Source organism: Euphorbia lathyris, chromosome 1 (assembly GCF_963576675.1).
Source record: "Euphorbia lathyris chromosome 1, ddEupLath1.1, whole genome shotgun sequence".
NCBI lineage: Eukaryota > Viridiplantae > Streptophyta > Magnoliopsida > Malpighiales > Euphorbiaceae > Euphorbia > Euphorbia lathyris.
This window is the reverse complement of record NC_088910.1, coordinates 54,038,924-54,054,950: the sequence shown is the minus strand read 5'-3', so window position 1 is coordinate 54,054,950 and position 16,027 is coordinate 54,038,924. Positions and strand designations below refer to the sequence as shown.

General features: G+C 33.9%; 1 protein-coding gene across 2 annotated transcripts; it reads right to left on the bottom strand.

The window, feature by feature from the left end:
* Positions 1–8,329: 8,329 nt before the first annotated feature.
* Positions 8,330–10,504, bottom strand: LOC136202942 (transcription factor TCP5-like). Of its 2 annotated transcripts, none has more exons than XM_065993981.1 (3): positions 10,383–10,504; positions 8,867–9,949; positions 8,330–8,648 (listed from the first exon to the last, which is right to left on the bottom strand). In XM_065993981.1, the coding sequence occupies exons 2-3, from the start codon at positions 9,897–9,899 to the stop codon at positions 8,581–8,583; spliced, it is 1,101 nt and encodes a 366-aa protein (XP_065850053.1). In that variant the 5' UTR covers positions 9,900–9,949; positions 10,383–10,504; the 3' UTR covers positions 8,330–8,580. The 2 variants fall into 2 exon arrangements, with proteins under 2 accessions (XP_065850053.1, XP_065850127.1); XM_065994055.1 differs by lacking the exon at positions 10,383–10,504 and adding an exon at positions 10,147–10,298.
* Positions 10,505–16,027: the final 5,523 nt, after the last annotated feature.

Below are 16,027 nucleotides of genomic sequence, written 5' to 3'. Positions count from 1 at the left end.
TGGGACTCCCACCCCGCTTTCAAAAAGTTTATGAAGGACAATTGGCAACCCCATTCGAATGTTATCCTTGCAGCTGAGGGATTTAGAAGGAAGGTGGTTGATTGGAACAAAAATACCTTTGGCCATATTATTAGAAGGAAAAACAAACTTTTAAGAAGGATGGAAGGTATTCAGCGCTGTTTGGAAGTCCGTTTTGATCACAGTCTGAATTGTCATATTAGAGCTCTCCAGAATGAGTTGGAAGCTGTGCTGAGACAGAAAGAGCTTCTCTGGTTCTAGAAATCTAGAAAGGCTTGGATTAAGGATGGCGACCAGAATACCAGGTTCTTTCATCTCTCGACTATTATTAGGAGGCAGAGGAATAGGATTGATGCGATTAAGATTCCAAGGGTGATTGGGTCTACGAGGATGAAGATATTCGGCGACTGGCCCTTGAATTCTATAAAGACCTTTTTAAAGAGGATGAAGTTGATCTGGATCAAGCCCTTTCTGGGATTTCCTTTCCTAGGCTCGAGGAGGAGGCTATTAATGCAGCTTTCCACCCTATTGACCAGAAAGAGATTGACATGGCCTTCTCTAGTATTGGAGCCACTAAGGCTCCGGGGATTGATGGCGTTCCGGCCAGCTTCTACCAGAAGCACTGGGAAACTGTGAAAGAAGGTGTTTACAGTTTTGTTAAAAGTGTTTTCGGTGGCTCTAAAGATATTAGGATGGTGAACAAAACTCTCCTGGTTCTTATCCCAAAAGTTGACAAGCCTTCCTCCTTTTTACAAATGAGGCCCATTAGTCTTTGCAATGTGTTATATAAAGCTATAACTAAAATTGTGGCTAATAGACTCTGGCGTATCCTTCCAGAGATTATAAGCCAGAATCAAGGTAGTTTTGTTCCGGGCAGGCAAATGATGGATAATGTAGTTATTGCCCAGGAGGTGGTCCATTCCATGAAGATGAAAAAAGGTAGGAAAGGGATCATGGCTCTCAAACTGGATCTGGAGAAAGCTTATGATCGTTTAAACTGGAGCTTTCTCCTGGATAGTTTGAAGAAAGCTGGTATTCCGGAGAGCTGGAGGAACTTGATTGAGGAATGCATTTCCTCTCCTGTTTTCCAGGTTATGATCAATGGAGATTTGTCTGATGAGTTCTCTCCCTCAAGGGGAATTCGCCAAGGAGATCCTATGAGCCCCTTCCTTTTTGTTATTGCTATGGAAAGATTGTCGCACCTAATCCAGGAGGCTGTGAGTAAGGGGACTCTCCATCCTGTGTCCATCAATAAATATTGTCCTCCTATTACCCATTTGTTCTTCGCAGATGATGTGATGCTTTTCATTGAAGGGAATGAGGAGCAAATCAGTGTGGTGATGGATATTCTTAATTGCTTCTGTGCTGCTTCTGGTCAGAAGATTAATATCCATAAGTCTCGGATGATGTGCTCTAAAAACATGGAAAAAGGCATGTGCAGAAGGCTGAGTGATATTTCCGGCATTCCCCTGACCCAATCCTTGGGGAAGTATCTTGGGGTCCCTCTCCACAGCGACAGAGTCTCCAAAGCCTCTTTTAAAGAAACTTTGGATAAAACTAACGGTTTGTGTGCTAGTTGGAAAGCTAATTCTCTCTCCCTTGCAGGCCGTCTTTCTTTAATCCAGTCTGTCAATTGCACGGTTCCTAATCATATCATGCAAGCCTGTAGACTGCCCGAGCCAGTTCTTAACGAGCTTGATAAAATCAACCGGCGCTTCCTTTAGGGTGAGTCTAGAGAAGGGAAAAAGATTCACCTGGTCCCTTGGAAGGAGGTCTGCCAGCCGAAAAGCAGGGGGGCCTTGGTATTAGACAAGCGAAGGATAACAACAAAGTCCTTCTGATGAAGCTTCTCTGGAGAATGTGGCAATGCCCATCCTCCCTTTGGGTTCGTCTTCTCTGTGGTAAGTATCGGAAAGACAAAATCTTTGGAGGACCTAAAGAGAGAGTTGTCAGTTGTTCCTTCCTCTGGAAAGGGCTTAGCGCTGTGTTTGCAGAGTTCTGCTCGGGGGTTGGCCTGGAGGTGGGTAATGGTAAGTCCATCAGTTTCTGGTATGATACTTGGATTGGTGACAAACCTCTTATAGAGGTGTGTTGCTCCCCCCCGCCTACTAACTTCCGTAACTGGAGAGTTGCCGATGTGGTGGACTTGGAGGGAGACTGGATCTGGTCAAAGTTTGATACCTGCTTTAGCCTGGAGACCCTCCTTAGAATTAGAGGAGTTAAGATTAGTAATCAGGAGGATGACAAGGACAAGCATTGCTGGGCTCTGACTAACAATGGCGCTTATTCTTGCAAATCAGCCTTTGAAGCTTTTACCCCTAACAGGGCCGATCCTCTCTCGGATACTTGGAAGTCCATTTGGGCCCTTAAAATCCCTTACCGTATTAGGAGTTTCCTGTGGCTGGGAATCAAGAACAGGTTGCTTACTAATTCGGATAGGCATAGACGGCATTTGGTGGATTCTGGAGCTTGCAGCAGATGTAGAGGCCATGATGAAACTTTATGCCATGCTCTGAGGGATTGCTCCAAGAGTAAAGAGGTTTGGAAGAAGATTCTCCCTAACCACATTCTTCCTTCCTTCATGGCCCATTCTAAGTATGACTGGTTCTCTGATGGTGCTAGTGGAAAATTATTGGCTTTCATGGAGCATGGTGACATTTTCTTTGCTATCATCTGTCACCAGATTTGGAAGTGGAGGAACGAGGAGCTTTTTGCTGATGAAACTGTCCTGATTCCTAACTTACTTGATTTCTTCTCGAAGAAACTTTCTATTATCACTGAGAGCTTCAAAGGGGATTCTCTTGCCAGTTCTACCCAGAATAAAGAGGTCCACCTTGTTGGTTGGAGCAAGCCTAGAGAATGGGTAGTTAAGCTGAATACGGATGGCTCCTGCCTTAGCAATGGCAAGATTGCGACCGGAGGAGTTCTTCGTGATGCAGGTGGCGCCTGGCTGGCTGGGTTTACCCAGAACCTAGGGATGGGTTCTTCCTTTTCGGCAGAACTTTGGGGTATTCTCTCAGGTATCAAGCTTGCCATTAGCCTGGGTGTAAAGAGGTTATCTGTGGAATCGGATAACATGAAGGCTATCAACAGGATTTCTGATAACCAAGCTATTTGTCTCAACAGTCAAAATCTTATCAAAGCTATTTCAAGACTTCGCCCTTCCTTTGAGTTCTTAAAGTTTAGCCATATCTACAGGGAACAGAACCGGGTTGCGGATCGCTTGACGGCAGCTGGGCATGAGGGGCTGTTAGGTGTTTCTACCCTTTCAGATCCTCCTATCTTTCTTTCGTCTCTTCTTCTAGAAGATAGGATTGGGGTTAGCCTTCCTAGACTAATCCCGGATTAGTTTTCTTTGTTTGCTTGTTTTTTCTTTCATGTGTCTACCAAAAAAAAATAATGCGGTCTTTATAATTTACATAGCTGGTACTTTAACTAATACTCTAACTGATATTATAACCGTATTAAGCAACAAACAACTTAACCAATTTTGTAACTATGGTTAAATTTTCTAATTGTAGTTTAACATATACTTGTAGTTAACTAATTGTTTAACTACCTAACTAATCTTAATAATAGTTTGTTTCCACTAATTGAAATTCTGAGTATGTAAAAAATTTGCCTCAAAAATTATCGTTATAGCTTTTTTTTTTTTTTTCTTCTCTTACTTTACCTGCTTAAATTGATTTTCTTCTAAACTAATATTAAAATTGAAATAAAAAAAAAAAAAAAAACGAATCCATAGTGATAGTGACAAATTTCCATATAAAGGACCACAAAAATTCATAAGAAAGAAAATGAATTGATACGCATGCCTAGACGGGAAATGAAGAGAAGACAAGGCAGTGTTCTACCCCACGCCACGCGCCGGTAGTAATGATATATAAAAATTTATTTATTAACTGCAGTGCAGCACCATAACTTTTCTACTTAATAATAAAGCTTTTTCTTTAATATTGGACCACTATGTATGTATGCATCTGTGAGTGTGTTATGTATGTATGTATGGTAATGGTATGTATGGTATAGGAAAGTGTCACATTCATTCGAGGCTTCTGCTGCAACTTCATTTTCATATATCAGAAAATGAATATTTCTCTTTTTTTAGGAATTGAAACGTGACATGACGCTAACTCTATATGTTATTCCTTTTTTTTGCCTCACCATTAACGGTATTTTTTTAATCTCCATCGCTGTTCTGTTAGATTGGCGGCTACGATCTCATTCATAATTTTGTTTTTTCTAACACTAATTAAAAACTTATATAAAAAAAAACAAAAAAACTTAATACATCAGTTGCTTAGTGTGCCCAAAACTTGAGTTTAGTTTTCAATTATTTAGTTATAAAAGGATAGTTAGTATTTTTCATAAATTTAGATATTATTTGTTTCAAAAAAAATAAATTTAGATATTATTTATATATGTAATTTATGTTACTTTTTTCTCTCTTCAACTTTACCTTTTGAAAACTCTTCTGTATTTTTCTCTCTCTTATTTCAATTTCATTTTAATTCTCCAATCTTCGACGCCTCTAAATTATAGAAATTATTAGATGTATAGGTTGAGAAACATGTTTCATCATTTGTCAAAAACAAAAAATACCAAATAGATAAAATAATTAGGATCCTTTAAAAATTGACGAGGGCAAAAGAATATGGAATAACATTTAAAGTTGGCATCATGTTATGCATCCAATACCGAGTTTTTATGAGCTTTAACTATATATATTAATCAATGTTAAATATAATTGGATAAAAATAAGTACTCATTTAAAACTTTTAAAAAATTCAAGGCTCGCTAGAAGTTTTAGAGGAATCACATATTAGGCTTGAAAAAAATTAAACTACTTTTATTTGTCCTTTTATATTTTATATATCATTTTCTTAAGTCATAGACCAAAAACTCAGAAATTGAAAACTATAAATTCATTTAAACCAAAATAATAATAATTAATATAGTAAAAAGAAAAAACAAGGTAGTCAAACTTAACAAATTATAACTCCTGAAAATAATGCCATTGGATGTTAACCTAATAATCAAATTACCACCAAACACGTGATTCAAATGGTTAAAGTACTAGACCAGTTTAACCATTCAGCTACGATCAAATTTTAGATATGTGAATGCAATTGTGATTAAATATTTGGTGGGATAGTTTTGCCTTTTAAAAGGAACCTAGCCGACGTGAATCTAGATTAGTTTGGGTTGTTGGCCTATAGGTGTTAACGAGCCAAACGGATAACGAACCCAGGTAGGATCGGTATTGGCTCGTTAATGTCTCGAGTCAAGCCTCTCAAACCAATCTTTGACCAAGTCGATGTTTAACCATATTCATCATACATGCGTAGAATAAGATACATAAAGTAAAATTCTTATAATATACTCCACATAAGTTTAAAAGATTAAAAAAATCACCTTTAATGGCCAAGCTTCAAAAATAATAGCTAGACAAAGACAAACTCACAAATTATATAGGTTAACATTGTTGCGTAGTTGTCAGTACTACCAATATGGATGATTGAGTAGCAACATAACTTGCGGAGGTAGAAGCTAATTAGTCTTTAGGGTTTGAATTTCTAATTTTTGGACTAACCAAATGCCTAAAGCATCGGTGAAGTACTTTTATAGTCTTATGAGTTGAGAGTTAGAGTCCACGACTAATTACTCATTTTTTTATCTCATGATCGTTAATTAGTTTATTTTGAATTAGAGATTAATGAAATATATATAGTAATTAAAAAAAATTGAGCCACTTCATGATATTTCGAATCGAATTTAAGGAAATTCAGATTTGGCTTGTTAATGTCTCGAGCTGATCAGAGCATACTCGAATTGCGTTTTAACCGAACTGAGCTTGAATAGTTTGTGAACTACTCTGATTCATTAACAACGTTATATGGGTCTAAGATACCAGATAGTGAGACCAAACAATAATAACCAAATGAATTAAGGTTAAAAATGGTTCCAAAAATTAGACAATTAGGATCGATGTAACTCAAATTGAATTTGAGGTGTCTTTAAATTGATAAATTAGCCCAAATATCAAAATTTATCAACTTTTGGACTAAATTGACACATAAACTATAGTTTTAACTAAACTGATCCTAAGTACAAAACTTTTAAGAGCTATTTTAACCTTTAATTCATATTCAAATTAAAAACTTAAAATGTGACCATCGTGACCGGAGTGATTGATGCCGCGATAGAAGGCCTGAGCAAGGAGCGATCCTAAAGGATGACGATTGAAGTAGGAATGAACTAAATTTCACATCAGAAATGGAGTTACTAGTAACGTGAGAATCTACTATATGCAGACGCATTTTAAAGTCGTGAAGCCGAAGTTGTTGGATTTGGATCAAAACAGACAATATCTACAGTGTTGTTATAATTGGTATCCGAGACAACTCTCCACGTTGTGCAGTTCAAGGACATACCAGACGAGCCTATACGGCCAGGTTTGGAATTGGTGGTGATGGGGTAGAAGGTCTGAGCAAGGAGTGACACTAAGGGATGACGATTGGGGAAGAATGAACTGAAAGTTAGTTATAGTAGTGAGTAAAGGTTGAAACATGAAGGAGGCTAGCTGGAATGGATTTTTGTCAAACCTTCAAAAGTTATGTATGTGATATGTTCGCAGAACATGAGCTAGTTATTTTATCCCCCCCAACAATAATATTTTCCTTTTAGTTTCCTGTTTCATCTTAATTACATACATTGCTCAACATTTCCTTTTGCTGAGAAGTTGCTATACTAATTGTTTAGGGTTCCTGAGAGGTAAAACTGACAATTGTTTTGTTAATATTGCCATTCTTTATTCTTTTCTTAAATTCATTTTATAACATTGCTGAATAACGAAATCAACAATTAATTCATGCTCTTAATTTGATATATTATATATACCATGCATGGATACATGGAATTAGAGCCATCTACATTATCTTAATTTCATCTGTATATATATATATATATATACTTGTTGTTCAAGTTATATATACAAATATTTTAAATTAAACTTGAACTTTTACTCTGCATAAGCAGATGTGTTATTTAATGGTTTTTATTTATAGAAAAACTTTCATATATACTTTAATACGTACTCTTACACACCCAAAAGTATCATCATCAAATAAATATATAAAGACATGAATGTATCATCATCAAATAAACATAAAAAGATATAATCCAACATTGATTTATTTCCATATATACACAACTAAGTTTCTGTTAGGTTTTATTTTTCGAAATTAGTTTTTGCATTTCAATTTTAAATATGAGTTAAAAAAAGGTAACAATGGAAAACAATTGTTTTTAGCAGAAAAAACAACTTAATATCTGCTCCATATTAGTAATAACAAATAAATAGCAAGCAATTAACAATAAACAACAATATATAAACCAAACGTACAGTAGCTCAACCTTCTAGCTTCTCGAATACTTATATCGTTTGTGCTTTATATAAGTCTTCACAATGCCAAACAACCATATTCAACCCTAAACTTTATATTGATAGCTATGTTATATGTAGTTTCAAGCCGCCGAAATATTCGAGGAGACAAATCTTTGTCTAACTCTTGTAACTGAAACTTAGATTATTTGGAAAACTATGTTTAACAGTGTCTTAGTCTAATCCGGACTGTACAGTCCAAAACGTAAACAAATCCAAAATCAATACAGACTGTTAGTCCAACCGAACTGTTGACAATTCCTAGTCCAATAGAGAAAGTATTCTCCATTATATATCTCTTCAAACTTAAAGCAACACATTTTCAGTCATGAATGGAGTTGTGAAGATTAAAATCTTGTACCTTTTGAACTAAAAGGTTTTCACATCATGTCAAAAACCATTCAACTCAAAAGTTTAAACTATAAATAAAGGAAAAACAATAATTGTTGTCACTAGTATCACATGTTATTGTTGAAATTCACTCAGTTTTGTAATTTTTATCTCAAAAAGCTCACTATATAACTAAAATTTCTCCAATTATTATGAACTTAAAAAGTCTTATAAATCTATTGTTTCTAATTGTTGCATCAGAATTTCTAGCTAAAATGATATCATCTAACAATATAATATAGTATCAATACATCTTATTAATGTAACAAAAATAAAAAACATCTTATGAAGAACTTGAGCTAGCAAGTTAACTTGTACAGCACTGATATCGAGAAGACTAAATTATTTTGTTTGCTACACTGGAAAAAGATGATAATGCAGATAATAATGTATACACATCAAACAATATAACCTATGGTATATATTCCATTAAATTCTAATTAATCAGCAAATCAAAATCAAAATTAAACCCAGAAATGAAAATGTATAATCAAGATTAATTAATTTTCCATATTACAATATGCTATATATAGCCTGCTGTACTGTCTGCATATATATATATAAATGAAGAAATACAAGTAACACAAAAGAGAGGGAGTATCTAGTGCCTTACTTGTATTCAATTGTAGAGATCATTTACTTACTTGATTCCTTCATACAATAAATTAATGGATCTCCATAATTTTTCTTTTATAATTGTATATATTACATAAATATGAAGAGAAATGTTAAGGATCTGCATTTTCATCTTTACTAGGCTGTCCTCCACTGTTGTTCCTATGAGAATGAGCAAGTCCTGGATTTACATTAATTCAAACATATTGCTATGAGTACAAGCTAGGAATTGTACAATATATTTGTGAATTATGTCAAAAAATTCTCTTTCTTATCATACATAAGCACAAATCTGAGAGAAATTTGTCAAAAATGTATTGGTAATATAAAATGTCATATAGAAAAGAAGAAATTGATAATTCTAAAACGACATAAAACAACTGAGGGAGAGTTAATTACCTGAGTTCAATAACTGGAAATGGGTGAATTCCCTGGTCTCATTATTCTCCAATGGAGGAGTAGCAAAAGGAGGAGGATATTGTGGAAAGAATGATGGCATTGTCACCGGAGGCGGACAGAAAAAGTATTGAGAGCCTCCTCCGCCTCCGCCTCCACCGCCTGCCAAAGATGATGGCAGTGGGACACTACTAGAATTGTTTTCTGCCTGTGGTACTATCCCAAATTGGGATAATGATAAATTTGAGGCATCCCAATGATAGTTGTAGGGATTTAAGGGCATGTTTGGAGGATTATTGTTGAAGAAGCTAGGCAAGGAAGAATTAGTTGAAGCTAAAGGAAACAACTTTTGTGCTGATAATGATAATCCATTTTGATCTTCTTCTTCATTTGTTCTAATCATCTTTCCTTTACCATGAAATGAAGCTTCTGTTTCAGCTTCTAGACCCCAATTAGTACTCTTTGATCTTCCCATTGTGTTATGTTCATCAAGAGTACTATTAGTATTCATCTTTATCCCTAAAGAATGATGTTGCTGCTGCTGCTGATGAAATCCTCCATCTTTACCAAAAGACAAAGTGGCATCCAAGAAAGGGGAAATGGAAGGTTGAAGATGAGGAGGAGTTGATTCATGATGAGGAAATAGCATTTGGGGATGAAATTGACCAAATCCTTGAGGCATTTGAAGTGGTGGAAGATTATCAATATCATTTTTAGTAGCATCAAGTAACCAATCTATAACTTTACTAGGTTGAGTTAATCCAAGCCTGTCTTGAAGATCATATAATTGAATGGCTGTAGGTACTGAAAGTCTGATTCTTCTATCTCTTAATCCTCTTATTGTACACACTTTGCTGTGCCTGTCTTTGCCTCCAAATGAACGAGAAACTCGAACTATTCTTGGATTTCTGAATGCTGACCATTGTCTTGATGATGATGGTGTTACCTTGAACAACTTGTTATTTTCATTATTATTAGTAGCATCATCTTCTTGCTTTGCTTCAATACCTTTTCCTTTTGAACTTCTAATCATCATATCACTTCTTTCATTATTGAGAAATTGCAACTGATGATTTACTCCTCAACCTGTAATAATTCAGATTCCATACATCAGTTTTTATTGATTCTTCTCCATATTTTAGGTCTTTTATGAACAACATCTTGTGAATTTTGTTCATTATAATCCACAAAAGAAACAATTCCACAATTTTCTCAACTCTATGGTAAAACATATGATTAAATTAGATGCAAAGAGAGGAGAAGAAGAAGAAGAAGAAACATACAAGGATGAAATTAGATTCTTCCTTGCATATGTGAATCGAACTCGAACAAGAACTTTATATGAAGCAATTCCTAAGTTTTGAATTTAGGGTAAGCTAAATCTAGAATGAAAAAATTTGGATTTCATGGATATGGAAATGAAGCAAAGAAGAGGAAATAACTAGGTGCAGATATGAAATATAAATAGCATAGAAACAGTTGAGGAAATTGTGATGGAGTTTATGGAAATTTAACTTACATGAGGCAGAAAATTGTAGGCTTCCTGCAACTGATCATCAATCTTTTATTACTCAGAAGTTTTAGCTTTTTGGGAGAGAAGAAGGACCAGAAAAGGTAATATAGAATGATAGAAAGTCCTACTAGTGTCTCTACTCTCTTCAATTTAACTCACCCTTTAACACATGGTATAAAGTTAACATCAAAGAATAACTTTTTTTTTTTTTATTCTAGCCCAACAGCTCAGACGAATCCAGATTCGAGCTAGATAGATCTCTCTCGGGAGGCCTAACTCTCCCATCGACGAAGTATTTTAATCATACATGCATTTTTCATCTCGTGAATTTAAACCCTAATTGAATAGTTAAACTGATTTAGTACCTTAATCATTTGGACTATGTGTTTGATAGTGCACAGAATTAACTTTGTTCAACTGAATATTAAATTTAGTAAAGAATAATATGGTAGAATTTTAACCTTGCTATATATCTATCTTTACATAGGATATTGAAAAGGAATAAAGATATGGTGCATCTGCCACCATGTGTTGTGAATACAATTTGACACATGAACTAGATGAGTTAAACAGGAAAAATAAAAATAAATATGTTTGTACCACATACTGAACAATCACCTGCATAGTTATGAAGACTTGGTTGATTAATTAATATTTATGTTTGTAATTTACAGTTTAACTGTGTGATGTTTAATTTTACAGAGGGTTGGGACCATCCATCCAACACAATTTAGAAAAAGAAGGTTTATGCTTTATTGACATCTACTGCCTGCCTATGGCTTTTATAATGCATGCCTCCATGAATAAAAAGTTAACTATCTTATTGAACACCCTTTTGCTGTGTTGGACTATGTGTTCCTTTTCACTACAAGTTCATTTTGAACCCCTTTCTCATTAATTACATAATCACCAAAATTTGTTCAGCGATTCGGGTGTGCTCAACGATAAGAGAGTGACTCTTGTTTATGACATCTTTATCTAGGTTTGATTCCGTATCTGTCATTATTGGAGTTCCCGTAGGTGAAACGATATGTATGTCTTCTTGTAAGTCTTTTTGTGGCTATGTAATTATCTATACATTTTAATATTTTCTTTTTCACAAATTTGCCCTCATTTATACTAAGAGAGCAGTTTAGTTTAATGAAAACTAACTTATTTGTTTTAGTTTCTTTAGATGCCAACCTATTAAGGATGTCGAGATTCCTATTTCTTTCCGTCTTTCCATCTTTTACTTGAAAAAGAAATCATAATAATTAAGAAGAAATATAATACGCCTATGAAAAAAAGTAGAGGTTTAAGAGAGAAGTATAAAGAGAAAACCAATCACTTTAATAGCCTCATTAATATTACATTAATCTTGATAAACAACCTTAAACGACTTATAAAACAATGGAGGAAGTAATTATTATTAAAGAAACCAATTGACCTAAAAGTTTCAAATATTATTATCTTTGACACATCCTGCATACGAATTCCTCGTGGCTTTGAAGCGTATACAACACAAGTTCATCTTACCATGCGTTAAAGTTCCATTAAAAATTGAGTTGCTAGGATTTGAAACCTCGGTCTATTAATCTAGGAGCTATGCTACCATATGTAAATGAAAGAAGCACTCAACCTAAGAGTTTAAACTTTCTTGTTACAAAAATTTTAGGTAAGACTAGGCCTACTCATTCTCAAAGTCGTTGAAATTATAAATTCCGATGGCCGTATATAGTAGAATTTACAGATTGTCTAATTTACATATTGTCTATCAAAGATGACTAAATTTTGGCTGAGTGAAACATTGAAGCCAAGAACCTAATAACTTGCTACTTAGTCCAACCTTATTGGCACCCTTATTTACTGTTTCCTATTCTCAGTAACTTGGTTTTCCTTTCGAAATAGTTATCAACATTTGTTTCTCAATTTTAACCAAACACTTTTATTCTATTATCAGGAGTGAAGAAACAAGATCGAGCTACGAAAAGAATAACAAAACAAATACTAAGTTAGGTACATCTTGTTAAAAGTGAACTAGAAATATATAAATGCTTGACACATTTAATTAGATTTAAGAGGGAATGGAAAAATATTAGAGGAGAAGAAATGAAAAGAAATGAAATAGAAATGTCATAGTCAAATGGGGTTGTAAAGATGTGCTGAAGTTTTTTGATCAAGTGTAAGATTAGATTAGATAGCAGCTATATATATAATAGATGAGGGACCAATATGTAGCTTCTTTAAAGCATCCTACAAACTAAGGACCACTTTCTTCACTCAATTTGCAGAGAGATTTTGCTCAGCAACAACCACTGCTTCAACTCATATATATGCCAACTATATATTTCTTCTTTTTACTTCTTTTTTATCTTCAATGCTATTTATTGCCTTCATTTTATGGTTTGCAGCTTTTCAATATGCTAATCAGTCAATTAATTAAACCAGTAGCCTTTTAAAATACAATTAATTAACTTGTTTTAATCAAGACTTCTTTATCAGAGCTATAATTGAATTCCCAAATGTAAAATAAAACCTAATTGTTGAAATAAATATCATTCATTGAAAACCCTAATTGTTCTTTATATAAAAGAGGAAAAATGCATAAAATAATGATGGAAATACAGTGTGGGTGTGATTCTGTAATTGAGTAAAACCTTAACATAATAGAAAGGGAATCTTGATGAAAGTAATAATAGAGGAGTGCAGCAGTCAAAAGCTGAGATATATAAGCTTTTACTTGTAGATATGCATATACAAATCAAGTAAAAGATCTAAGTAAATTCAGAATATATACAGTAAAAAAGAGGAACTTTAACCTTCAAGTGTATATTTTCTCAAGTACGAAATTGAGTTGAATAGGCAGAATAATTAGTACTCAGTATGTTAAACCCTAAACAGATTTCTAAGATCTCTTTCCCAAAAAGTATGTGTACCATATCAAGGCTTTTCTTCATTATTAAGTGGCACATATAGCTAATAATATAATCGAAATACCCAGAAATCTTTACCTATCAGACAACTTGGACTATCAGATTTTCACGTCCAGCTATATGTATATGTGCTACACTAGTAAATACTATTCATATAATTTTACTTAGGACATTTTTTAATCTAATCAACTTGAAAATATCCATCATACCCATAATTTTTTTGAATTAGTAATTCTTTGTTAGGAACCCAACTAGAGACTAGGGGTGACAATGTGGGTGTCAATGAGTCTTAGTAATTGGCAAACTATTCGAAGTAGGCTGGTGAAAGCTCGATCAAACCTCGATTCGAAAAGGCTCAACTCGAGTTCGGGATCGATTTAGTTCATTAAATTTTTCTTTCATTAATTATTATTAATTTTCATCACAACTCATAATTTATGTAAGATTTAACTCATACAAAAAAAAAATTAGATTTTTAAGTCTTTAACTGGAAAATAAGGTTTTGATGAGAAACCAAATACATTACAAACTTTAATATATATTTTATCGTTTGAAATTTTTCTACGAGTTTGTGTTTTCCGATCACAAGTACCATACACTATTCTTGAATCTTGGCAATAACACAATAAAACCTTAATAAATTAATAACCTCTTTAAAATAATAATTTCTTCTGATCCCGACTTGGACCAGTTCAATAAATTAATACTCGATAAATTAATATCTCTATAAATTAATAAAATTTCATGGTTCCCAACATTATTAATTTATAAAGGTTTTACTGTAATTATTTTCCTTTATAAATATTTTTAAAATCATATGGAGCATGTAGGAGGCTTTTTCTTTTTCTACACTTTTTATTCTATTAACTATGAATTTGGTTAAATCTATATTAACGAGTCAATACTGAGTCTATCTAAATTGCAATTGATACGGTGTCATGGACACTCGATACTATCCAACCATACTACCGGAACTGTAGAAAAGGGTTTGGGACTGAAATCAGATTTAAAGAATACCGTGACAGGTAGGGGACAGGAAGGCAAATACCACTGGAACATTGTATTGTGGTAAGTAAATTTGTAATTTTGTTATAACTAATAAAATTCCACTTTATATCAGCAAAAACGTAATGAAAGAAAAAAGAAAGAATGGTGAAGATAAATAATAAGAAGAGTGTAATAAATGGTCCCCAGATCCAAGACAAAGCACTGTTGTTTTGTTTTTTGTACACCCAGAAAAATTAAGTATCTTCACTGTGCATCCATCATCATCACTACTTGAACTGTTATTTTCTTCTTCCCACATGCAGGGAACATTTCCCATCCATTTTAATTAATTCCTAAACATTTCATTTTATCATCTTTAATTATTTTGGTCCAATTTTTTATTATAATACAGAAAATTAAATGATCTTCTGATCTTTTCCCCATTTACAAAAAGGAAAAGAAGAAGAACAACAAAAGAGAAACAAGAGACTTCTAAAGCTGCTTCCTGACAACAACTGTAAAAAGCATTTTTATATTAATAGGATTATAATACATTTATAGCTGAATTTTCTTTCTGGATAATTTCAACTTTGATTTTTTTTATGTTTAATAGGATTATAATCCATTGTGATCACCTATATATATATATATATATATATATATATATATTTGCCTTTTTCGTTAAAATATAAACATTTTGCAGTTATTTTGATTTGACATGTTTGATTCTTAATTTCTTCAAATACAAATCTTCAGGTATTTGTACTTATTTTGCTGGTTTAGGATAAGATTTTATTCGTGGCTTGATATGCCTTTTGCCCTACCAATTCATGTAAAAGTACAGATTATACTGTAACTCTTTTCTTATGAATTTTTTGGATAAGATATATCAAAGTTACTTTCTTTGAGTTCTCAGGAAATGAGTACAAGAATGATATGAACTAATTAATGGTACAGATTATACTAGGACACTCAAAATTACAACAATATATAATTTTGATTTGGGATATGTTGTCGTAGGTCACAGGTTCGAGTCTTAGGAGCGGCCTCTTGCCAAATAAATTGGCAGGGGAAGGCTTGCCCCCATACACCCTTGTGGTGGGACCCCTCTCCGGACCCTCGCTCAGTGGAGACGCGTAGTGCGACCGGGCCGCCCTTTTTATATATAGTTTTGTAGATATATAAAATAGTGGTGAAAACTGTTATGTTCAAATGAATTGACTATTTGGCTTAATTGGAGGTCTTGATACAAAGATTGTAACTATATTTATGAATTAGAGGAAGAAGTGTTGACACTAGATTAATTAATTTGGTCAAAATTATATTGAAGAGTCATTTTGTTTAGTAAAGAGTCGTCACGTTTTAGTGAAGAGTCATTGTTGCCTCATTGTTAGGGATCTTTCTTGTTTTTTTGAGGAGTTGGGTGTGTGGCAAATGCCTCTAACTTCTTATTGTGATGCAATTGGATGCCCCCAAATAGCTTTTAATGCAGGCTCTTAAAGAAGCTACTACGTTAGTCGCCTGTTTCTCGAGTTGATCCATTCCTTGTTGATATTCATCGTCCTCTGATCGCTCCTCCTTCATGAGTAATGATTCGACTCCTCCATCATCCTCAACAACTTGGACTCCTTCCACATTTGCCACAGGATTGGGATCCTCGAAAGAATTTTGGCCGTAGCTCATATTAGAGTACGCAGAACTTTCATGGGTCTTATGCTCGACTGAAGCCATGACCGTACTTCTTTCAAAGCA

Bases quoted from the DNA above. Each gene is read 5' to 3' on its own strand.
- LOC136202942 (XM_065993981.1), bottom strand. From the start codon at position 9,899: ATGATGATTAGAAGTTCAAAAGGAAAAGGTATTGAAGCAAAGCAAGAA. The intron at 8,649-8,866 runs GTAATTAACTCT...ATGTAAATCCAG, and splicing joins TTTCCAGTTATTGAACTCAG to GACTTGCTCATTCTCATAGG.